This window comes from Triturus cristatus, chromosome 5_1, assembly GCF_964204655.1.
Source record: "Triturus cristatus chromosome 5_1, aTriCri1.1, whole genome shotgun sequence".
Classification (NCBI taxonomy): Eukaryota; Metazoa; Chordata; class Amphibia; order Caudata; family Salamandridae; genus Triturus; species Triturus cristatus.
The window spans coordinates 631,900,985-631,927,363 of record NC_140587.1 but is presented as its reverse complement, the minus strand read 5'-3'; the positions used below and the strand labels follow the sequence as shown (position 1 = coordinate 631,927,363).

At 44.0% G+C, this 26,379-nt stretch overlaps 1 protein-coding gene across 1 annotated transcript in view; it reads right to left on the bottom strand.

The window, feature by feature from the left end:
* The window catches only part of NSMAF (neutral sphingomyelinase activation associated factor), a 624,890-nt gene that overhangs the window by 14,061 nt on the left and 584,450 nt on the right, over positions 1 to 26,379 (bottom strand). The window contains exon 30 of the mRNA XM_085605566.1: positions 12,260 to 12,369. Within this exon, the coding sequence (XP_085461692.1) occupies positions 12,260 to 12,369 (110 nt within the window). The remainder of the gene's footprint in view (positions 1 to 12,259; positions 12,370 to 26,379) is intronic.

Below are 26,379 nucleotides of genomic sequence, written 5' to 3'. Positions count from 1 at the left end.
AAAGTGTAGTCAAAAAGTGACTAAGGTACGTGCTCTAACCGGATCTGCGCTTGCTGGCGCGGCAAAAGAAAGAACTTTCGTCAGCCCGCATGGGTGGCGCCTAAGTATCGGCTCCTACGACGCCAGCGACAGACGCGGAGCCGCAGGACACCAACTACTGACGCGCAGGGGTACTGCTAGCAAAACTTTCCAGATCCAGTCTGGGGATATTCTAAGGTAAGGAATCTATCACTAACGTGTCTCTTTCAGATATAGAAAATTATTGTACTACATTATGTGGAATTCTACAACTACAGCAGGAAGTTTTAACACTTAGTGCCAACTCTGTCAGATTCTAAAACAGTGTTGTAGGAGATGTGAAAAGTGCGTGTAGATCTTTCCAGTTTTCAGTCATGTACCTGAGGGAATATGAGTGCTTAGGTGCAAAAGGAAAACCCTTCAAGAATGTCGCAACCAAATCCCATGATAGCACCACAAACCGAGGAGACGGAAAACAAATCTGAAATCTATTCACCAATCAGATGTCGTTTACATTGCTGAATCCTTTCTTGAATAATTATGTTGGTAGATTGTGGTTGTGTGGGAATGACCAGCCACGTCATCAGTGTAAGGGAGAAACCAAAGCCATGTTTTTCTAACAAGTCAAGCAAGAGGTGACAGGTCAACATTAATGAATTTTAGTCTACATCGTGATCCCTGCGGACCACCTTCCGGAACAGCCTGAAGAGAACATTTTAAAGAAGAGATGGAAAATGCCTGAAAGCTGCCTGCAAGATTTTAACCAGTCCAGTTGTCACGTTGGATTGCCACTGGACACGGAAGAGGGAGATAGCGACCCCTTACATTTCCCCTGTGTTCTATTTGCAGTCACCCGCGAGAGGAGATGGTGTTGAGCCCTTTAATTCCCCATACTTCCTGGAACCTGCCTCCCGTCATGTGACAGGGTCACGTGCTCCAATGGATGTCGCCGTAACAGAGGAGACAGGCTTTTTAATGAACCCAAGGTGGAAGGAGCACCCTCGTTGGGAGGAGGAGAGAGTTTCTATCCAGACGATCTGGAGTGGAGGAGAGGTGGAGACACGACGCAACCAGCTGCCCCGGTGGTGGAGAACCAGGAATATATGCCATCCGAAGTAACCGAACGCCGGGAACCAAGTGAGCAGAGCAGGGAGCCGGACCCTATCCGACATTACCAGCTGCGCTCCTGGAGGAGTTTGGCTACCAGAGGTACGTGGCCATATCCAGGAGTGGTTTGGAAAGGGGAGGCTTGCTGGAAGAGCTTCCGTAAGCAGGGAGGGGGAGGGGTGACCGATCTCCGTATAACGGGCTAAAACAGCTACCTGGGTTTTAGACCGGAGAAGAACACTTGGTGGTGGTTTACGGGTGATCTCCCCTCACTCCCTTTCTCCCCCTTTACCCACTATAACCAACATATCGGTTCCCTAAAATTCATTTTTTTTCTTTTGCTTGTTTTATTTCTATGTCGGGCTACTTACTGAGATCCATCATCCACACGAAAGGACTAAGACATCCACACCACTTCCCCTGGAGAGAAGACGGAAGCTGTGGAGACCCCTGTATTGTGTTTATAGTACCGATACCATAAATAAAACATTTTTCTTTTGAACCAGAAAACCCTCTCTGTCCCTCTGTGTCCATTACACCAGTACACTGCTCCTTGCCCGTCTCCTGTAACATGAACAGCAGAATAGGTTGAGCGACAGTGTCAAAAGTGGCCGACAGTTCTAAATCAATCAGTAAAGCAGGTTCTAGAAAGTAGCGGATATCATTTAGTAGCAGCATTTTTATAATGCAGCAACTACTTTTGAAAGTCTCTTTTGGAAGGACTGGATTATATGCGTTTTATATGAAAGAATCTACTTGCATGTAAAAAGGCAGGTTTGTAGGTGTATAATGACCTGTAGCATCAAGGTCATCCAATTAGCACCAGTGGCATTCTTTTTACCTTTCTGCAGATTCCCATGATACGCTGGGACCAGGAGGCGGCGAGTATTGCTTCTACTCTGCACAAAGGAGCTGTAGTATGCCAGGAAGAATAAGCTACTGCAGCGCCGGTGTGTTACCTGTCATTGTTGGAGGAGCTCCAACAGTACCTAACAGACAGAGTGTGTTAATTTTAAATCACTGCCTCGTAGCAGTCGAAGTCTAGCATAGAGGATTAGCACTAGGCATGGGCAGACCAAGGGAAAGGCATCCCTGATGAAATGATTGAATTATCGACAGAAAAAAAGGTTTAGAACATGGTTAGGAAGACAATGTGTTGCAGATACTTTTTATGTCCCCATCAAGACAGCAGGATGTTCAAGACAATTAGCTGTTTTAGCTCAATCAATTGCATCTGCCTATATGATAAAGTCTCCAAGCATATGGAAATATGTGAGTTAAGTGCCCGATCTACTATAAATACAATACATAGTGTACCAAAGCAAGATGCTGAGTTGCCTGGAGGGCAGTACACTTAGGAGAATGGAGCTGTGGTTTGAGAAGAGACGATAACCTGAGCTATGCGGATTCTGGATACTGTGCTTGGTCAAAATGAAAAAGTCATAACCCACCTCCAAGACCGGAAGGATGATCTTTACGATAAATATTTTAGCCTACTGGAACTGCTAAGAAAATATCAGATGGTAGGCAGTCCCTTTGCCATGTTTTGGTTACGATAAGAACCTCTATTTGTGTTCCCGTAGCTCCCTTATTTCAAGTGCATGTTTGCTGAGTGGGTGGACATTCATTAGTGCACAACTCAGATATTTGTAAGTGCATTAATGGGTGAGATGAGGGAGGAAAACAAAATGGAGGTTCAATGTTACATTCTGACAATTAGGTTGAGGACCTGTAGCTATCAAGTTAGCTTCAGTGTAAGCTGTTAGGGGGGAAAAGATAACTGACCATTGGAAGGCAGAATTATGTTTTCAGCGCTAACCATAGCGCAGATGAGCTTGCCTTGCGTGTGCCTGTGGCATGACCACAAAGTAACAACACCCGCATTGGGAATTTAACTCCTTCAGCATGGAAGATGGCAGCTTGAATGGCCAATGTTGCTAAGCCAACCGATGTACAGTATGAACTGTAAGCGGCAGTACAGAACAATAATATGAATTTCAATCTGATAAGACGCTATTGGCCTTTTAATGTAATGGAGAAGAGCGTGCAAATTGTAGTAAAACAGAAGGTGAAGTACAAAGCAGTTTCTCTTCCTTTTCAATGGTGGTGCCTCCCCCACTGTCCTAATAAATCTTACAATACCACAACTCCTGTGTCATCGAGGACCACATTCTTGGAAAGTGTTGGTTTCATATCATGTTATCACTAACTGTTATTGGAAGATAACTGAAAATACCACCACTCCCAAGAGCAAAATGTTTTCTTAACATGAGTGTGGTTTTCAATTTGTAATATTTGATGGACATATCTGAGTTTCCAGTACTGGTTATAAAGTAAAGCAGATGGTGTCTTACATGGGTGTTGATACGAACTCTCAAACATTACTGTTAACTTCCAACTTATCTGTTGATAGAGTGGTGTTGGTACCATGGAGAGTCTATCTCATTCTTTAAACCTACGAGAAGCAAGAAAGGATGGGCCTTTTCCTCTGTAGAGGTTATATTAACAGCTTAAATTCGGTAGCCCACAATTACGAAATTGCTGGAAAAAGGAACCTAAATAGTTCTTGTATGCTAGCAATTGAGTATGGATTTCTGGACAGCCAATAGCCTACATACGTTGTATGCACTGTACATTCAGCATTTTAGGCCCAGAAAGGCAAAGAGTAAGAGAGTCCTCATTTCACAGTCTTAATTTTGAAATCACAAGGCATAGTATATTTGCTCGTAAAGTACTAACAAATCAATACTGGATCAATTCGTATATTATAAGTAGTGCCAAAGAATTTAGGAGGTTTATTTTAGGAAAAGTGGGGTAGAGGGAGGGGTATGTGCATTGGGCAGCCCTGTCTCTTGCTTAAAAAACAGAATAACCGGCTCACAAGAAGATGGGATAGAGGCATTAGCATGCATTTCCTTTGTTATAATGGTTAGTAGTGGGCACTAAAGATCTTCAAATTGGTTTAAAAAAACTGAAATTCAGCATTTCTGAACCATAAACATAATGCCATATTACAGCTAGCGACTGGTACAAAGATGCTTAGTGCAGCACCTATGACAAACACCATATAGGTAACCACTTGCTACTGTGCTGACTTATTGACATGCAACACTGTTGAACAGGGGACGGAGCTAGCCGCCATGCTATGAGGACCAGATGGCGCGCTTCTATAGAGGTGGGCTGCAAGATCCAGGAACAAGCGAGGCCTGACTGGCTGCAAGAAGGTGGATCTGTGCCAGGACGGAGGCTGTAAAAGCTCACCGGAGCCACTGCTGGCTGATATTGGGTCCATGCGCCAGGATCGGCCTTGCTATTTTGATCGGCCTTTCTATGTTGACCGGACGGGGCTAGGATTGTTGTGTTGCCTGTCCTGGGTCTTGGGGAGGGGCTCCCCCCTCCTGCACAACACTGGAGGATGTTGGAGACGACATGGCACAGTGAGAATGCTCCACGATGCCTGTCAAGGTCTAGGAATGTTTCTGCTGGCCTAAGGTGAGGGGGGTAGTGGCTGCCAAGACCGACCTCGTTCTTGTGCTGGGTGTGACCCCGTTTCTGCGTATTATAGACACTGGCAGGGGAGCAGTGGAAACTTCAGGCCCTGAATGCCAGGCCACTCCAGTGTGTAGCTTCTTCGGGCTTTATGGGGACGGACTGGTTCGCCTGTCGGCCCCGCTCCCCATAGGGCCCTTTTATTTGCTGTGTTGGAGCAGGGGCCTAATGACCGAGTTGCCAGTTCTGCCTAAATAAAAGCCTGTGGTGTGCACCCCAGTTACAGTTGTGCTTGTGCTTAAGTGATGGCGGACCGCCCTTCTCTAAGATAGCTTGGGCATTGGACAGTAGGTGTCCCTGGTTGGGGCTCGAGACAGTAACTACCCAAGACTTGGCGATCACTGATGGGAAAGTGCTCCTCATGATCATTGCATTTGTGGTTGTAAATGACTATATTGCACCTCAGGATTCAGCTGCTCTCATCTCTGTTGGCTACGGATACTGTGCTGCTCTCAACTAGATTACCCGAGTCCATCGTGGGTCCTACAAAGGTACAAAGAGGATTCCTTGGTGGGCACCCCTCCGAAGGAGACCAAGCAGAGCAGAGGAGGCGGGGATACCTCCCACATTGAAAGTAAGTTTGACAAGCTCTTGGCCACGATTGATGCCTCAGGAACGCCTGGAGGGTACAATAGACTTTATAGCGGCTGAACTAGGCCTCAACTGTGAGGATTCTAGGAAGATATCCGAGTGAGTCACTGCTCTGGAGTTATAGGTGCAAACGCTGGTGCCTGATGCCCAAAATACAGATCGCCATCTCATGGAGTTAGAGGCTCGTACTCGGCGGCTGGCAGCCAGGCTGGATGATCAAGAAGGGAGGGCCCGGCCGAATAACATCAGGGTGGTGGGGCTGCCGGAGAGAGTGGAGGGTGACTCACTGTTAAGTTTTCTGGAGGAATGGATTCAGGAGGTGGTGGTGCTGGAGGGCTGGTCTAAGTTCTATACCCTGGAATGGGCACAGTGTATCTACCCAGACCAGGGTCCCCACCCCATCCAGAGGTGGCCCGCCTCCTGCATTTCCGCAACTGGGACTACCTCCTACGGCAGGACCGCAATAATGGTGCCTCTGTGGTGGAGAATGCACACTTTATCCTGACTTCATCCTACAGGTGTAAATTCAGATCAGACGGCTTCTTTCCTGGAAGTCAAGAGACTTCGAGAGCTGTGGCTACTCTATTCCCTGCTCTTTCAAGCACGTATGAAGATACAGGCGGATGGTAAGACTCCTTTTTTCACCAACCAGACTACAGTGTGGGACTGGTTGGAACTGTATGATAAGAAGACAGTGAGACCGGATCAGGTGTAACACCATCGGCGGCGGCGCCCAAGACAGCATCGGTCCCGTCGAAGGGGAGCATATCAGTCTACTAAGCAGCAGGCAGCCCTGGAGCAGACAAAGTCAGTCGAGACAGCTTCATCCCTAAGATTCGGCGAGAGTTCACCACAGCGGATATCCCCTGGCCGCAGAGGTTCTACCTTTAGCTCAGAGGACTCCACAGTGCTAGGGCTGGAGGACACGCTCCAGGGGTTACCACGGGCACAGCTGGGGACCTTATATGAATCCTGGTTGGATGGTGGTGGGGACTTGTGAGACATATGCCTCAACTATGGTGCTAAAGTGTGGTGGCTGTAATTCCTTTTCGTGTAGACCCTTTTTTTTCTTACTTTTGGCTGAGAGGGAGCTGGGTGGGGCTGGATGTGTGTGCTAGATGTACTTTTCCACTGTTCCGACCTGTTTTTCCTTGTAAGGCTGCTAGTATCTTTTCCTCAACTGACATTTCCGATACTGACCCAGTAGGACCTCTCTGATGGACCTTAGTCTGTTTGCCAAATCCGGTTTAGACAGGATGCATGCATATCATAGTCCAAGTCAGGAGTTGGGGGGAGGGAGGTTCTTATTTGTGTTTGTTTTTTGTTTGTTCTTTCCTCTAGGAGGCTGTGTAGCAGGTGGGAATACACTGTGTGTCTAGAGACTTGATGGTATGGCTGGAGCAGGGCGTTGTGGATTTCTGACTTGCGTGTGGGTTTGACTAGCTGGCTGACTGGATTAGATTAATCACACAATGTGCAGGGCTTGTCCACTCCCTCCAAGTGTTATAATGTTTTGGCCTATCTGAAACGTAGGTGGGCGCAGGTTGCGTTTTTACAGGTGACCTGAGGGTAGGGCCCTCTGTAAACGATGGAGGGGACAACTGTATAACACCACTTACTCAGCTTTTACTGAGGGCCCCATATTTGGATTAGGTGCGGTGTGCCCTTCCAGCTGCATAGGATGGTTATTGACCCTGATGGCCATTATGTGTTGGTGTTTGGTCAGTTGGATTGAACGGATGTCGTACTGCTTAATGTGTACACTCCGAATGTGGATCAGTCCTCCTTCCTTACCAGTCTAGCGCCCCTCCTCCCACTGATGCTGCCTTACTTTAGGATAGTGGGATGTGATTTCAACTGTGTAGTGGACCTCGCCCTGGATAGGTCATACCCCCCTGTTGCGATCTGCGCCTGCACATACAATTGAGTAACACGAAAAGCTGCTGCCAATGTATCACCTCCTATCAATGCTTAATGTGGAATATAAAATCTTGAGTAAGATTCTGGCAAACAGGATTTTGCCAAACACAGACGCCTTGGTTCACCCAGATGAGACCAGTTTCATTCCTAACCGCAGCACCTTACCTAGTATTTACCAATTGCTTTATATTTTGGACCAACGGGGTGCCTCCATCCGGATTCTCTAGATTTAGATATTTGGAAAGCGGTTGATTCAGTCCGATGGGAGTTCTTATATGCCACTCTACTGGATACGGGTTGCCTTTCGTGAGGTGGACTAAGCTGTTGCACATTCACCTAATGTCTAGGGTCCGGACTGGATTAATAATATCAGAGACGTGTAAGGTAGTGCGGGGCACCCAGCAGGGTCGACCTTTGTACCCTTTATTTTTTGCACTCGCATTAGAACCATTTGCACGGACAATTCGTCAGAGTGGTCATTATCTGGGTCTGCAGGTCTCGGGTCTGTGCATTTCTTTGTATGCTGATAATATGCTGTATTACATGAGGGGTGGCACTTCTGATTTGAAGGGGGCAGCTTTGTCAGAGTTTGGAATTTGTCGGGCCTGGAGGTTAACTCACACAGATCCTGTGCACACCCACTGCGAACTGATGCAGGACACGTCTGGCCCAATACTGCAGTACCAGCGCTGCAGACGGACCGAGTTTCTATTCGCTATTTGGGACTCCACATTTATCATTCTGAGGAATTACTTTATGAGGGTAATTTAGCACGGGCTGTTGCCCTGAAGCGGTCAGTGGCCTTTTGAAGTGCTTTGCCATTGTCGGTCGGTGGGCGAATAACCATCTCTAAGATGGTAGTTCTGCTGCAACTACTTGTCTGCAGCCCTGCCAGTGATGCTTCCACCCCCGTTTTTTCGGAACTTGGAAAGTATTCTGCTTACCTTATATTGGGGGGTCCTCAAGGCGTCGGTTAGCGGTGCGGAAATTACGTTTGCCAGTTGATGAGGGTTGACCAGATTACAAACTTTATTATTTAGCCACCCAGCTGCAATTGGTGGCTCCGTGGCGGTCGGTGCGCTGGTACTCGGTGGGATAACGCGACTATGGGTTATTGTACAAAGCTCTTGACTAGAATTTTGTTAAAACCTGTCCCTGCTACAATGATGCATGATAGGAATGTGTTAGTTAGAATAGCGCATGTGTGGGCGCAGGCGTTACAGAGAACGCACACCAGGGCTCCATATATATTCAAACTTCCCTTGATGATCGTTCGGCACTGGCAACAAGTGGGAGGTTGGGATGGCCTCCACTAGTGAATGGAGGCAGGGCTTTACGTATTGGATGATCTGTTTACAGTAGGGGATGGGGGAGGTGAAGTTAATTTCTTCCGGACCTGAGAGAAACATATGACACTTACTGCTGCATGGGGCCTTGATGTCAGGGTCCCTGTGTGGTGAAGCAGGATACCGCAGAGCACCTGGAACATGAGTGCTTGCATTACTTGGTCCTCATAACAAGGAGAAAGAGGGCGATCACATTGTTCTATAGGTCTCTACTGAAGGGGGCTCAACCCGATTTGTCCCGCTTGAGCCAGCGATGGAGTTGGATTTATGCCCTTCATTTGATCAATAAGCTTCCAGGAAGACACTCGGGCGGAACCCCCAGGGTGTCCCAAAATGCTCACTTTAAACTTATACAGTTTTACCCTCTGCATAGGAAGCACCTCACCCTCAGACTTTTACATGCCATGTTTCCTGGTGCTGAGTCGTCATGTCCCTGATGCCATAAGATTGATGCAGGATTCTACCACATGGTATGGTCTTGTCTGACTTTGGTGCGGTACTGGGCTACATATAAGTATTGTTGTCGGGTTACAGATAGCCTTTTAGACTGTACCCCACATCTGTGCCTGCTGGGACTGCACAGCTGCACCATGGCCCATAAGGTGATGAACAGACTTGGGGATTTGGTGCTTATACTTGCCCGTAAACAGTTGACGAGTTGGAAACCTGCCAGTGGCCCGACCTGTATAGATGGGGGAAGGAACAGATGAAGTGGGTAGAATGCAAAAGGGAAACGATTCAGAGAGAAAAACTGAGAGTGCGTATGGTTACAGTATTACCTGCTTTGAATGCTTTTCTAGTGGCTTACCCCAGAGTAGATGCTATGGGACAGATAATGGCTGAGGAGTTGCTCTCTGGGGCTTTCTCACTGGCCCCTGATGAAAAACTGTAACCCCAAACCCTGTGGCCGTTTCTAAATGATGGTGCCCCTGTGTCTGACGTCGATCGGGCTGTCACACGTGAACGAGATGGGAGTGGAGAGGGATTGCTGAATGCCTGAATGGGACTCTCCTTACAGTTACATACTATTGTCTGAGTTTATATGCCCACCGTCATTGTATAAGCATATGCAGGCTTCATGGAGCAACTGCTTACTGTATCATAGGATGCCTCTGTCCTATTTGACTGTTCTCAAACACCTTTGTGACCTCACATGCATGTCCTACTAAGTTTTGTAGTGTAGACATATTTTGATTTAAAATTACAATAAAAATATATATATTCATAAAACACTGTTGAACAAATGAGGGGGCCCCAGAAGCCCTCGGAGTCTATGTTTGGGAAGAAAGGATGCCTCTGGGATCAAGATCTACAGACACAGATGGGAAGAGGGCAAAAGTGATTCTCTTAAAAGAGAACTCTAACAGACTCGCTCATAAGTATACCCAGTTTGGTAGTCACAGTGGCCACAATTAATAATGCCAGCCTGCAGTGGAGCTGTTTGAAGGACAGATCCTGTTCTTAAACTGCAAACCCGGGAGAAGACTATGTTTGAGACCCAGGATGGTTTGAGAAGGAAGACAATACTTTGGAAACGAAAAGGTGGTATGCATGTTTTCCTGCTGTTAACTAACATGTCTCAGGATAAAAAGTGGCAGCTCTGTTTGAAGGAAGAAAAGTATCCATAGTTTATCTATTTAAATGGGAGTCTACCTTCTCCTCGTTTGTACACGGCCACAAGCACTGGAGGATGTATCACACACGAAAAAGCCCTTTTCATTGTGCTCGGTCTCCTAGGTTTTTATGCTTGAGACACTTATGCTATATTTAAGAGCCATGGGCATCCATTCAGCATTATTATGCTTTGAAAAACTAAAGAGCACGATTTACAAGTTAAACTCCTAAGACTTGAGCGTTGTTGGAATGGTAACCTAAGAGTATTACAATCCAATTTCCGCATTTATGAAAACAATATCAATGATCCATTTGAGTTCATCTCTTGGACTCATGCGGTTAATAAAAATACAGCAAAGCATTGCATATTCATTTTCTCTCTTGTTCCTATTCAAAATACAAGTGTAATATGACGCAAGAGTGTTGTCTCGGTGATGAAGAAAATATCTGTTGAATACATTTTTACAGTTTTGTAAGCTTGCACGCAGGTACCATTGATAAATATTAAAGACCAGTAAATCTACACACAAATTAAGCTACATTAGAAACTCTGACTGGATGTTTTCCTTCTTGTAGAGCATTTCTTGTACCATGCGTACCTTACCCAGCCGTAACCCTTAATTATTTTTTCTCGTGCACTTCCTCTCCCCTCTGTCAATGAAGGAAGGGGTTTCTAGAAGTCTGTGACCCTGCTTTAGCAGCCAATGTCCCTGCCCAAAAAACAATGGTTCTTTTCCTTGGGCTTTCTTAAACATTGCAAGTAAAAATGGTACTGACTGTTGCCTAAGATAATAAACTATATAGAACAGACCAACTTGGAAACCGTGTTAAAATCATTTTCTCTTACCAGCCTTGCATAAGGAAGGGGATCCACTTTATAACCCTTCATTATAAGCAACTAAAAGTGGACACCAAATTAAACTCCCAGCTTGGTTACTCTAACAGTCTCCATGCCAGCATCCAGTCTTATTTCAAAAACACACTACACATAGCCCACATTGCTTGAGTAAGAATGGCGGGGGCTTAGGGGGTTTGATATGAGCGGCACAGATTCATCTGTTGGCTTCTAGTGGAGGTTCAATTCCATTTCAAAATCCTGGACTGTGCCAGGACTTTCAAAGGGAAGCAGCCAAATATTTGGTCTTTAAAGTATACATAGTCACTTAAGTCCGTAGGTAAAAAGATTTTGGTTAACAACGCAGGCCCTTTGGAATGAATGGGAGGGAGTCTTTCAGTCTTAGGACATAGATATTAGAGTGGCCTCTCTCATGAAATGAAGTTAGAAACCCAATACTCGAAGTTCTGTATCCTAGTTAACCCCCCCCCCCCCCCGTCAGTAACCGCACACAAATGTCAACTGTGCTGCAGTTAAATAGTTAATCCTTGCCCAAGGAAAAAAAATACAATGGAAAAAATAACCCTAGAAATACTTTAAGCTTTCATTAGCTGAGAGAAGTAGGAGTTCCACTTGGTATTGTTGGAGCACTATGGAAAAGACCAGCAGCGGCCCATGCAGGTAGGAGCGCTAGGGCCGGGTGTGCCACAGACAATGAGGGAAAATTAATTATTTATTTCATTTTCCCTCATAGTCGTCTCTTGAAATCTGACCCAACCCCGGCCCCACCACCCCATGGCTCTTACCTGCACGCACCGCAGTTGGAAATGACATCTGGGATACGCGTTATAGAGGATATACAGCTTGTGTGATCAAGTAAACAGATGATGCAATTATAAAGAGTGGGAATAATTGCTCAGTGGCTTCCTTGGCAGAGCAGAGATATGTGCACAAATAACAGGTTCATCAGGTTTATCCCAAGGAGTGCTAAATCAGCCTGCAACCCTTGAAATGGCAATAACCAAATTTCACTAGATTGATTTAATATAACACAGTCTACTTGAGAGTCTTGAGCAAATTCAGTTTTTCGTGTGTGTTTTTATAGAGATCAATATAATGAATATGTGTTTTAACAGCTCTTAAAAATCAAACATGACAAGCACAGGTCGTTATTTTGTTCAGGGCAGGCTAGATTATAAAAGTAAAAAAGCCCCCCATCAAATCTGCATAGTCTCAACCAATAACCCCCATCCATGGCATCAGACTTTTTATTTTGTACCTGAGTGTCCTTGTATTTTGTCCACAACTTTTGCACCTAGTAGGTCCCACACTAGTAATTCACCAGAATGACTTCCAGATAAAACAATGTTGCCATCCCAACAAAAGCACCTGTGAAAACAGAAAGCAGTTAAATTCTTCTAAGTCAAAATTCAAATCAAACACACAAAGATGTCCACTGTCCCGAACATTCAGCTTGATTAGAAGAGAAGGGACACTTTCCGACTCCAAATGCCGGGTGTTGCATTAGCATATGATGTCACTAAACAGTGAGACAAGCCTATATAATTATTATCCAATATTTTTAAACCAACGTTTACAAATGGTTGCATTTGCCATTTTCGACTTAAACAAGACATAATCATGTCAATTGCTGCAGTCTTGAAGAAACATTACAACTATTACCCATATGTATACAGTTGCTGGATTTTGACCATGTAACCATTTGTGTATGTTGCAAAAGAAATCAAGTAAGTATATTGAAGACTACAGCACCTTTCTTTATTTTAATGACAAGCTAAGTCAAGCAATTACTGGCAGGCTTTTATCCATTTGAAGAGGAAGCATGTACAGTGATCAGAAATGTCTTGTGTTATCAAGACCAGTATTGGACATTTGCTTGTTTTCCTTTGCTAATCTTTGTTCTTTTCCTAGGATCATCAATATTGTAAGCAATGTTCAAAAACAATAAGCCATGTCACCTTCCTTAAAGCAATAAATACGGAATCCCTTATTTTTAAGCCACACACAAACATTTCCAATTCTGAGCAACAATAGACCAATATTGAACGTACTTTTATGTGGTGAAACGGACTCACTAATAAGCATAACAGATTTGTGTGCTCAGAAATGTAAGCTTATTTTACAGTGCACTTGCTCTTTGGAAGAACCCTGCAGGGGGTTCTAAGGATCTTATAGTGGTAGCAATGAAGAGGGATCTTAGGAGAGTCTGATATATGCGTTGGTGTTATCAGCACAGGATCACGCTGAGAAGGCTGGCAGTTAAAGATTTGACATACAGGATGATGGAGCAAGGTTTCATATTCTAGAAACTTGCTTGTATGCAATCCTCTCAAATAACATGTAACAATGTAACCAACAAGTCTTGTAAATACTAATATTGCATTACATACAAACATACTGTATCTAGGGGATGCTTGCCTATGTGAATTACTAACAAGTAACTAGAGTGTCTAAAAATGGCCGCCAAAACACGGGAAAGTCTCTGCACATGCGTCTACTGCATCTACGTAGTATGACATTTTTTTTTGCTTGTTGGGAAAACTTTGCAGCTGCGCAATAGCTTTAAAATGGCCGCTTGAAACTCACATGGTAATGCACATGCTATCGCCTAAACTAAACGTATAAGTTCTACTAAGCACTAATACGAATAGATTAAAATAAGTAAATGGGGATAGAGTAGAGATAAGTGGTGTACAGTGAAATCATTTATTGTCACATTCTAACGTGTCTTTTTCTGACTTTATTATTAGTTCATATTGGGGCCTCAGAGGGTGACTAAAATCCCTACCACACCTGATCCGCGCGCAGGCGCATAGAAATTTCCCGGAAACTATGATGGCACACATGAATCACAGCCAAGGCCACATTGGGCGAAGATGCCTGGGAAAGCAAACTAATGACCCGGACAAGAGCAACAATTTTGAATAAAATGTATAACTTGTATTGATCATAATGTGAAATGCGGGTGGGAATAAAGCTATGGGAAAGAAAATTAACATAGAACAATGGTACAAAGAGAAAATATTACTTCTAATATGGTGTGACGAACTCACCTCCTCACCCTGACCAATCAGAATAAGGGAAAACACGAATATTGAAACCTTTGGGGGTGGTACACGAATGCAGAATAGTATAGTTGAGGTAAGTTAGCTAGAGACTGTTGTCAGACCCGTCATTCCGACTCCTCACCGACCCAACACGTATGCTGCTACAGATTCGGTCCGAGACGCTGTCTCAGACCTTGCTGCTGCCAGAAACTCTGCTCCAGAAAATGAGATACTGATCGATAATCTAATCATCTAGAAGGGGATATCGGAAGAGGGACATTCGAGGAGAGTAGTGCCAGAGAGGGGTGCGATGCTGGCGTTGCACTTTAGAAGAGGTCACCTTCCCAGATCTGAATATGCCCGATCCTCTGTCCTGGGAGATTCTATCTGGCCCATCTTCAAGGAGTTGGGTTCATCTATCACCTTTGGTAAGGAATGCGTTACTTACCTGTAACAGCAGTTATCCAATATTGGTATCTTTCATAGATTCACATGCCTGAATCATTCCCCGTCGTCGGGATGGGAGTCCCCGGTACATAAATAAAGTAATGTCTCACTAGACAGACTAATAGGCCTAGGGCCTCACCTTAGTAACATATCCATGTCCTTTTGTGAAAAAGGACCAAACTTTGGAGAGGAGCCAATCAGGTATCACCACCCTCTAGAACCTTCCTGGAAGGAGCTCTAGTCCCTCAGGGGGCTGCCCTGCTTGCTGGTGACAAAAAGTAATAGCTGCGGAGATCCAGCGAGAGATACTTTGTTTAGTGAGTGGGAGACCTTTCCTAGGTCGACTGTAAGCCACAAAGAGTTGGTTGGATTTGCGGAATGTCTTTGTCTTGTCAATGTAGAATTTTAGGCAGCGTTTAAGATCCAAAGAATGCAGAGTCTTTTCTGCCACTGTTTGAGGATTTGGAAAAAAGGATCGCAACACTATAGGCTCATTGAGATGGAAGTTTGACGGGACCTTGGGTATAAATTTCGGGTTCGTGCGCAGTATAACCCTGTCGTGTTTGAATTGAAGGAAAGGGTCTTGAATTGAGAAAGAATGAAGTTACCTCACTCACCTTGCCGAGGTAAGGGCCAGAAGGAGCGCTGTTTTCCAGGAGAGATACTTAAGATCAGCTCTGTGTATTGGCTCAAAAGGGTGTTTCATAAGCTGAGCCAGAACCGTGTTGAGTTGCCATGAAGGAGGTAAAGTCTTTACCGGAGGGAATGTCCTAAACAGGCCTTTAAGAAATTGTTTAATTAACTTATGAGACCACAGAGAAGGGCCTGCAAAGGATCTCCTGAAACGGGATATTGCTGCCAGATGGACTTTAATGGAGGCATGAGCGAGACCAGAGTTAGCTAAATGGAGAAGGTAAGGCAGTATTTGCTCTGGAGAGGATGAAAGAGGGTATATTTTGTTTGACTTGCACCAGATACAGAATCTCTTCCATTTTAAGGAATATGTTTTGTTAGTACTATCTGCTCGAGCCCGAGCCAGAACTGCTCTACAGTCCGGAGGTATGTCTAGACCCTGGAACTCTCTGAACTTAGGAGCCAAGCGGATAATCTGAGAGATGCTGGATCCGGATGCACGACTTGTTAGTTGTTCATAGTGAGAAGAGAGGGAAACGGTTTCAACCGGATCGGCGATTCCAGGGAGAGAAGGTGAAGCTCCGTGAACCAGTGTTGGCGTGGCCAAGCTGGAGCTATCAGGATGAGCGTGCAAGGTTCCGCTTTCAATTTCCTGAGAACCCTGGGAATCAGGGGAATTGGTGGAAAAGCGTATGCAAAGACGTTGCACCATGCGATCGAAAATGCATTCCCTAGAGATACCTTCTGGGGATGCCAGCTTGCGAAGTGTTGGCATTTGGCGTTCTGCTTGGTAGCGAATAGGTCCAGAAGAGGGGTGCCCCATTGAGAGAATATGCGGTTGAGAGTCCGCTGATTCAACTCCCATTCGTGACATGCTGTCTGTTGTCTGCTCAAAGAGTCGGACAGAACGTTGTGTGTTCCTGGAACATACTCTGCTCGAAGAGAAATGTTGTGAAGGAGCAACCAGTTCCAGATTTTTTGCGACTCGTGAGAGAGTGTTAGAGAACGAGTCCATCCCTGCTTGTTTAAATAGTGCATTGTCGTGGTATTGTCGGTCCGTACAAGCACTAGAGAATTTCTGATTCATGGTAGGAATGCTAGAAGAGCGAGATAAACCGCTCGTAGCTCCAGGAGATTTATGTGGAGTTTCCTTTCGGGAAGGGACCATTTCCCACTAATCTGGAGTTTTTGGAGGAAAGCTCTCCAACCTTCCAGGGACGCATCTGTTGTGATGGTATGTGGAGAAGCAGGAAGCAAGAAAGGCAAGCCTTGAGAAAGGTTCTGAGGGCAAATCCACCACCGTAGTGCCTTTATCATCTGAGGGGTCACCTGGATGACATCGTCGAATGATCCCGTACATTGGACCCATTGAGCTGATAGTGCTTCTTGAAGAGGGCGCATGTGAAGGCGACAGTGTGAAACTAGTAGAATGCAGGATGACATCATCCCGAGCAGGGATTTGAAAAGGCGCACTGTAAGAGACTTTTTGGATCGTATGCGAATCACCAAGGAAAGAAGCTGATCTCTTTGCTCTTGAGAGGGAAACGCTTTCTTCTGGAGCGTGTCGAGAGTAGCACCCAGGAAAGTTATACGCTGGGAAGGCAGAAGGACGGACTTGTCCTGATTGAGAGTAAGCCCCAAGCGATCGAAAAGCCTTAGACAGGCGTCGGAAGACCTGGACGCGCCTTCTAGAGAGGGTGCTTTGACGAGCCAGTCGTCCAGATATGGAAAGACCTGATGGTGTTGTTGTCTGAGATATGCTGCAACCGGAGAAAGGCATTTTGTAAAAATGCGTGGCGCCGGTTTGAGTCCGAATGGCAGGACACGGAATTTGTAATGCCGGCCCGCTACTGCGAATCTCAGAAATCTTTTTTGTGGTTGCGGTGGATCGGGATGTGAAAATAGGCATCCTGAAGGTCTAAAGACACCATGTAGTCGTCCGCATTGAGTAGTTGCAGTACTTCCTGGATGGTAACCATACGAAATGACTGCTTTTTCAGGAATTTGTTGAGACTTCTCAAGTCTAAAATCGGTCTCCATTTCTTCTCCTTTTTGCGCATCAGGAAAAAACGGGAGTAAAATCCCTTCCCCCTTTGACGTAGAGGAACTCTTTCTATAGCTCCCTTCTGGAGCATAAGTGAAAGTTCCAGGAGCAGAGCACGTACATTTTTGTGAAGCATAGTTCGGGGAGGGGTTTGGGGATGAATTTGAATGAACTCTAGTGACTGTCCGAAGTCAACTAGTTGCAGAACCCAACGGTCCGTTGTTATTTGCTTCCAATTTTTTAGAAAGTTGGAAATTCTTCCTCCAACCTTTGAGGGCGGAGAGGAGTTGTGGACCGGCGGTAGTGGGAAGTCATTGTCGCCGAGCAGCGTCTTTCTGTCGACCTCCTTTGCCACGAAAGGAAGACTTAGTGAAGGTGGATTGCTGTTGACATTGCTGAATTGTGGCCGATCTTGCTGAGAGGAAGAAAAGTAAGATTGGTGTTGGTAATCACCTCTGGCAGATGTTTGTCCTCTTCCTCTTGAGCCCGAAAAGATGGGTTCTTGAATTGGAGGGTACCCAAGGCCCTAGCTGTGTCGGTATCCTTTTTTTATAGCCTGCAGAGCTTCATCAATGTGTGTTCCAAAAAGAAGCTGACCATCGTAGGGCATGTCCAAAACTTTTGTTTGTACCTCCGGTCGGAACGAAGTCGCCTTTAACCAACCCTGGCGCTGTACTACAGCTGCGCCAGCCAGTTGGCGAAATCCAGTAGAGGTGATATCCATCGCACAGTCTATTATCTCGGATGCAGACCGTTCGCCCTCCAGCAAGATCTTTTTTGTTTCTTCCTTTGAGTCATCTGGCAAGGCCGCAAGATATGGAGCAATATCTGCCCACATCTGCCTGTTATAGCGTCCTAACAGTGCCAAGGAATTGGATGCACGCACTGTTAATGCGGACATTGACGAGAAACGTTTGCCGATATTATCAAGCCGTCTACCATCTTTGTCCGGAGGAGCGGTCAGCAGAGCGGAAGGATTTTTCGATTTCCACTGAGCAGCTTGTGTGATGACGGAGTCTGGTTTAGGATTTCCGGTGAGGCAAGCTGGAGCAGTATCTGGAGCCCTGTATTTTTTATCCAGACGAGGTAATACTGGAGGCAGCGAGGAAGTGTTCTGCATTATCTTAACACCCTGATCCCATATGTAATCTATAATAGGGATCGATCTGACTGATTTTTTTAAAGGGCTCTTTAAAATCATAGAGGAAGCAATCCTGCTGGTGTGAAGGCATAGGTATTTGAAAACGCTGTGCCGCTCTCTCCACTATGTTGTGAAATCCCCCAATGTCCTCAGGAGGCGAGTCAGCTTGAGCGGGCACGGGGGAAGCTGGACAGGGGAGTACATAATCGTCCCACTCATCACGAGTAGATTGGGAATCTTGAAGTTCGCCTTCTTCATGTTGATCCTCCTCCTCATCGTCTGTAGAAAGCGATGGTGGCGAAGTGACAGACTCAGACTGCAAACTTAAAGGTGGAGGTCGCGGTCTTGGCGGTGGAGACACAACTGGAGGTGGAGACGTTGCAGAAGTGGGAAATCTCTGCTTATAGTCCGTAATGAAGAATTGCAGAACAGAAACTAGAGAGTTGGAGGCGGATGGTATTCTTCAGGATAAACTGCCTGATCTTCCTGTACTTGATCCTCATAGTCTGAACTGTCCTGATACTTAACGTTAAGTTGAGATAGGCTTGTTGCTGTTCGAAACATACTGCCATCATCAGAATCTTCTTCCTCCAAAAGATGTGCTGGAGGCAAGAGCTGGATCCTACTAGGGGAAGTCAGGGCCGGCGTCAACGTACGTTTTGTGATTTTTAGATGCACGTACGTACTTTTTAGGTTGGAATCCGCTGTCGTCGACGGGCCCGCTGACGGTATAGTCGTCGACGGTGAAGCGTCGATGGGCACTATGGTAGATGGAGTTCCCATCGTCAGAGCCATCGTCGACGGTGTCGTCGTCGTCGATGGAGTTTGTCGGATTGTTCGTCGACGATGAAGTGGATGTCGACGGGACAGTCTTCGTCGACGGTGTCGTTGTCGACAGTCATCGGCAATCGCAGCGTCGACGCAATTTGGACGTCGACAATGTCTTCTTTATCTTAAGCGTCGACGAGACGGACCTACTGGCCATCGACGATGGAGTCGTCGTCGTTGATAATGAAGGAGATGCGACAGAAGTTGAAACAGTCGCCATTGACGAGGTCACACACAATGCCGTAGATGGAGATTTCCTCATCGTCGAGGCCACCGCCGACAAGGCCGTCGCCGACAGGGTGGAAGAAGGCTTTTTGAAGGTGTGAAGAACCTCCTGGGGAGAAACCTTCGCTGAAAGAGCCTTAGGAGGGACCTCTGAAGACTTTTTCATGCGCCTTCTTTTGAGGTGGCTGCGACGAAGGGCCTGGAGAAGCCACCCTTGGTCTTTACTGAGAGGATTGAGTAGATATGGAAGAGCCCTCACTTTCCTCAGAAGACAGTACTTACTCTTTGTCTTTAAGCCTCTGCAGCCAGATTAAGAGGCGTCCCTCATGATCTTTGAGGGTCTTGGAGGAAAAGGTACGACATACCTTACAGTCCAGTGATCCGGATAAAGGCAGTAGAGACACTCCTTGTGTTGGTCGTCCACATGAAGTCTCTTTTTTCCACAGGAAGCACAAGACCTAAAAAGGCCTTTCTTTGGAGTATCTGCCATGAAGAACTGGAAAATGTCACCCCGAAGATGGAATTTTGAAGTAAGAAGCACTGGAAATCCCAAAATAAGGAAAGCTGAGCAGAGCTCAGAGGAGACTCCCTTAGCACGACGTGCGGTAGAAAATCTGAGGGACTAGAGCTCCTTCCAGGAAGGTTCTAGAGGGTGGTGATAGCTGATTGGCTCCTCTCCAAAGTTTGGTCCTTTTTTTACAAAAGGACATGGATATGTTACTAAGGTGAGACCCTTGGACTATTACTCTATATGTATAGTGAGACATTACTTTATTTATGTACCGGGGACTCCCATCCCGACGACGGGGAATGATTCAGGCATGTGAATCTATGAAAGATACCCTAATACTGGTATACATAATTCTGTGAAACATGTCTTTGTACCTGCTCTCTCTCTCTCCCTCTTACAGGTACCGTCTTCATTGATCATTATTATGACTTTGCTAGATCTGACTTTTATCTTGCCTCTTGAGAAAATGTGTTCAAACTGTATTTGATTCTGACTCACAAAATAATTGATTTAGATAAAGTTTTTAAAACTTTTGAGTTTGTGGTTATTTCAAGCTTAAGTTAAATGTCATTTTCTACCTTAAACTATCTCAGCAACCTGATTCACTGAGTAAAGGAAATTATTACGGAGATTAAGTTGGTAAGACTTGGTAAAGGTGATTATCAGATTACAGGTAAAACTCAAAATTGACGGCAGCGGGGTTTACTAGCTTATTAGTGTGTGAATGTTTGGGCCCAGGTGAGTATTAGGTATGTGTGTGTGTAACCCGAGCTGGTAACCCACGCTCCATCAGTTATACTTGGTAGCAGAGACATGGTTATGTTCTAGTTAGTTAGGTAGAGAATATTGTGTATTGAATTATTTGATTTACGCATTAACAACCTCTATTCGTTAAATGTTCATGTATTGTTTCAAGTTGTCTGGAATTTCCCGGGAATATTGAATAGTGGGTGGCGAATGGAAGCCACAATGCAGTGAGGTTACTTGTCTGGATCAGGAAAGCGATGAAAGTTACGCAGGACTAGAAGCACTGATTTAGGGATTGTCTTTCTTTCGTATAAAAGTAAGAGTAATTGGTAGCAAAGGAGTTCGCTGGTGAAACTTTGGTCTTGTATCACCTAGAAAGGGTAATACTGAAGGAGTAGCAGGTTCTCTGATGCTTGTGTGAAGAGTAAGCGGAAGAGTTTTACTCGTAGTGTGTGAAGAGTAAGCGGAAGTGTTTTACTCGTAGTGTGTGAAGAGTAAGCGGAAAAGGTTTGCTCGCAGTAAAAGGTGGACTATTCTTTGAATTTAGAGGATCGGACACAATAGCGCATGTTTCTATGTTATTGATTAATGAAGATTGCATGTAAAATTGTGAGAAAATAAGTTTTCATATTACCTTAAAAAGGAGGGGTCAGTTGTGGGTGCTGCACTGGCGTCACAAAGAGCAGCTCTGGGAATGGTTGATACAGCAGGTGTGTGACTGACGCGAGAATTGTAAAGCAGCGGTCAGTAGTGAGGAGTGATAATGACGTCACTGAGAGCCGCGCTAGTATTGGCTAAACGCACAGTGAAAAACAAACCCTGAGTGGCTGCAAGACTAGAAGACACTATACTATTGGAGGAGTGTATTAAGAAAAATCGGACATTTAAATAGCTGTAAACATAGAAAGCCAAAGAATAATAATAGATAGTGGATTTTGTATGTACGATCCAACATTAATAGGGACTCGCCCAGACAGAAGATATTTAGGCTTTTCCCACGAACAGTACATAAAAGGGAGATCTTGCAAAATGTATGGAGAGAAAAGAAAAATGTCATTTATGCAGAAAATTAAGAATTATTTTAAAAAGGATAAACCCATTAAAACTAGAGAAGGAATTGTCATTCCTCCTCCGAAAACTCCCTCATCCTATATGATGGTAGAAAGAGGTTATCATACTTAAGTATGGTTAGAGAATTGGGTAGAATATACAAAAGATGATGGAATACTGGTGTTCCCAGAGTACGGAACATTTATTGGAAGAATATTTATGTACTAGAATGAATGAGTTAGAGACAAGACCCAGATTAATTCAATATGAAGCACTAGAAGAATGGGAGACTGAGGCCAGTCAGTCAACAATAGCTTTATTCGGTTAATAATTAAAACCATCAAAGCATACACAAAATTTCATTTGCAAATAGTTACATGTAAAAATAGTTAACAAAGGAATTTCAAACAATACACAGTGCACAAATATACATAAAAATAAGTTTAAACAAATAATTGGCGAATGTGAACATTAAAAAGTAAGGCAGGCCAAAATTTATAAAACTATTTCATGATTTCAAAAGAAAGGGATAAAAAGGCCCGGTCTCGGACTGTCAAACATGCTAAAAAATAGAGCTAAAATATATTAGACTACATTCGATTTCTACTTCTAATTGCCCCTGAAAGATAGCTGGCAACTCCAAAACAGACAAGAGGAGAGCCCAGCATTTGCAGAAATACCAAGGCGGGCCTTACTTGGTCAAAGTGATAGTTCTTAAAAATGGGGCAAATAAATTTCTTACGTAACAGAGTGTAAAATTTACAGTAAAAAATCATATGCAGCGTATTTTGTTCGGAGGCGTTATCACAGGGACAGGGGCCCAAAGTGCCCTCTTTAAAAAAGCCCTTCGGGTGTGCTAGGAGCCAAGGTAACATGTCATGTTTAAACCTAATCAATAAAAATAGATGAAAAGGGTTATTTATATAAGTCAAGTATGGCTGAATCTCATTGCCCATACTTAACATGACAAATCTCCTAACAGACGGTTTACACACTTCCTCGCCTTCTCTCTGCAACTTTGCCCTGCACATGAACTGCGACTTTAAGTCTTTTATTTCCAATTTAGACAGCTCACATGGTCTCTCAAATAATTCTAAGCAGCCAAGCGTCTCCATCTTAGATTTAATATATCTTAGCCAAGGAATACACATGGCTTTGTCAAGGACTGAGGCATTTGAGCGAGATAGACCCAGGAGTGACAGATATTTGAGTAAATTTTATCCAAAATTTCCATGTGAAACTCGAGATAAGCAAATGAAACAGTGGAGGCAGGCTATGTTAACTGAAGGGTTATATCCTGTATTGATGGCTGAGGAACAGACAGGAGGAAAGTGTACAGAAAAGAAAAAGCATTTAACATTAACGGGTTGCAGAGATTCAGAAGATGATTATTTAGAAGATATTTTAATGAAAAATCTTCCGCCTTAACAAGAAAGACCTCATAGAACTACCCCGAGTGCTCCGATTTTAGATACACCCTTAGTACCACAAATAGTACATGAGAGAATAATGGGAAGGGTACTTCAGGAAAAAGAAAGAGAAGCAATAAATAATAATTAGAGACGGATTAATACAGAAGATAACACAGTTAAACGCAAATCCCGAAGCTCTGACTATACCAGTGACTATAGGTCCTGTTGTCCCACTGTACGGGGATAAATATAACTGTCCTAAAACACCTGTCATGACTACCCCCGTTATTGAGCCAAGAAAAGAGAAGCTAGTAGTTGATGACCAAACTAGTGATTGCGAGTCTGTAATTTCATTAATGGACTTGCCAATAAGAGGGCAAATAAATGACACACCTAGAAGAGTCACACCAGGTTGCTCAAAAGAGGTACGAATTGAGACATCCACCGGATTGAAAAGTGACAATTGTAACTCCAGAAGAAATAGAACGATGGGCACAGGAAATAGAGAAATCAAAATCCACCACCAAAAATATTAGACATATTTAAATTGAGAGTTGAATTAGAAGAAATGATAGCTGGAAATGTAGGATTAGATAGGTTAAATATCTATAATGAGAAAGAATTGCTGTTTATGTTCAGAAGAATAACCCGAAACACAAAAGCATTTCATGAAAAATTGGTAAATTTGGCTTCTGAAAGGGGAATAGAAATAGGGTGATTCAAAGTATTGCAAAATCCTTATAGAGCAGAATTTTTTGATAAAGATTTGGAAAACATGAACGTGTCAGGAAGAAAATTGTAGGTTAAAGAATTAATGACTATATTGCAGAAATGGGAAGACTTAGACAGGTGGAAAGTTTGGTGGTCAAAGAAAAAGGAGGAAGCCCAAACAAATCAAGTAACATCTGAATATTTAATGAAAGAAACAGAGAAGGCAGAAAGGTTGTACCCAATGAGAGAAGTTCCAGGAGGGGGTTATGTACATGTCCCATGGACCCGACAGGATATTTTATCATTTGCAAATTATTTCCCTAAGTTGAGAGAAAAACCAGTGGAATGGTACAGGCAAGTTGAAAGGTTTGTGAAGGTGTCGAAAGTTTTGTTGAAGGATCTAGATGGTCTTTTTGACATAGTGGTGCCTGCTGATTTGTGGACTGAATGTAAAATTACAGTTGATTGGCCTAATGAGGAGTACCCGAGAAATGAGAAAAGAGGAGCTCTATCAGAGGAGGTTATGAAGAAATATCACCAAGTAATCACTTTCTTAAAAGGGAAAATTCCCCCAAAAGAAACAGATTGGATAAAAATAGATAAAACAACCCAGGAAAAGGATGAGTCTGTACATGCTTACTATAAGCGCCTCCTACAGGTGTTCAAACAGTACAGTGGATTTGAGAGTATTGGGGATAAGGAGATGATTCATTTTGTGTATCGGTTTGTGTCAGGGTTATGAAAAGAAATATCTGAAATGATTAAGCAGCATAATTTGTGCTGGCAAGGAAAACCAATAGATGAGATTTTAAAATATGCAAAATATTGTGGAGATGAAATTGATAATAGACAAAAGAATTTAGAAGAAAAAGTGATGTGGGCTCAAGTGAAATTAGCAGAACAGCAAGAACTCCAGTTACAAAATCAGGCATTAAATACAGGAAGGGCGCATGGTCAGGGTGGAAATAATGGGGGTAAACCGAAAGGGTGGTTGAGCAGTGAAGAGGCCAAGAAAAAGTTCCCTTGTCATGGGTGCAGAAAATTGGGGCATTGGAAAAATGAGTGCAAAAGCATACAGCATAGTAATGGCCCAAATCAAAATTTAAATCCACAGATGCAGAATGAGGTGCTAATGAATCAACCGCAGCAGGTTGCAAACCTACAGAGTCAATTGCCACCTTCCCCTTTACCAGGTACAGTGCGGACACCGGATTCCAAAACCCAAATGATAAAAAAAACGTATGTAACATCGCAGTTTTTTTTTGCAGGATACGTATTTTGGAGATGGAGATCAAGATCAATGACGGTGCCTGAGAGGGGAGGAGAAATAGTGCGTACTTGGCGCATCCTTACCGGTAGTTCAGTCAGGTCCATTTATTGATGGAAAGGTAGAAGGAAATGACATTACCTTTTTATTGGACACGGGTGCTACCCGTTCTACTGTGAGAACAGCAGACATCCCAAACCTATCCCTCTCGGGAGAAGCGATCCAAGTAGTGGGCATTTCTAATAAACAAATTAGGACCCCTATTACAAAACCAATGGAAGTGTGCATTGGAAATTTTAAAGAAATGCACAAGTTTGTAGTGTGCGACTCTAGTCCAGTAAATTTATTGGAATGGACTTGTTGTGCAAAATGAATTGCACCATATTTTGCACGCCTGACGGTGTTGCCATTCAAACCCCTGATGAATATGGAATATATAAGATCATGTTAGCCAAACCAGGAACAGAAGTAGATTAATTATATTCAGTGATGACCAAAGATGACTCACCCAATGAGGTCAAAACGACAGTGAATCCTGAAGTGTGGGATTTTACAGGAAAAGAAGTAGGGTTGATTACAGATGTGGACCCTGTTAAAGTGACTGTGACTGTGCGGTTTATCCAAATACTCGACAATACAAGATGAGTCCTGAAGTAAAGGCTGGTGCTGCAGCAGAAATTGATCGAATGATCGAACAAGGTATACTAAAGGAAATCATGAGTAGCCCCTGTAATTCACCTATAATTGGCATTAAGAAACCAAACGGAAAATGTAGGGTAGTTCAAGATTTAAGAAAGATAATCAAGATTGTTGTGCCATGTTGCCCTATAGTACCCAACCCTGCAGTGATTTTGTACCAAATACCATGAAATGCATGATGGTTTACCATAATTGATTTATGCCATGCTTTCTTCTCCATCCCACTGCACCCTGATAGTCAGTTTTTTATTTTCCTTTAAATTTGAGGATCGTATTTATGTTTGAATCGCGTTCCTCAAGGGTACACAGAAAGTCCTTCGATCTTTAACCAAATCTTGAAAAAATGTCTTGAGACATTGGTACTACCTCGAGAGTCAGTCCTGGTGCAGTATATTGATGACCTAATGGTCGCGTCTAAAACAAGGAGTGACTGTGTAACTGATTCCATAGCCCTATTGAACCATCTAGCAAAAGGTGGACATAAAGTGTCCCCCGAAAAATTACAATTCTGCAGATACAAAGTCAAATATTTGGGACACCAAATAGAACGAGGATTAAGAAGAGTGACCACTGAGAGAATAAAAATAATAAAGCAAATGAAATGACCGCAGTCACA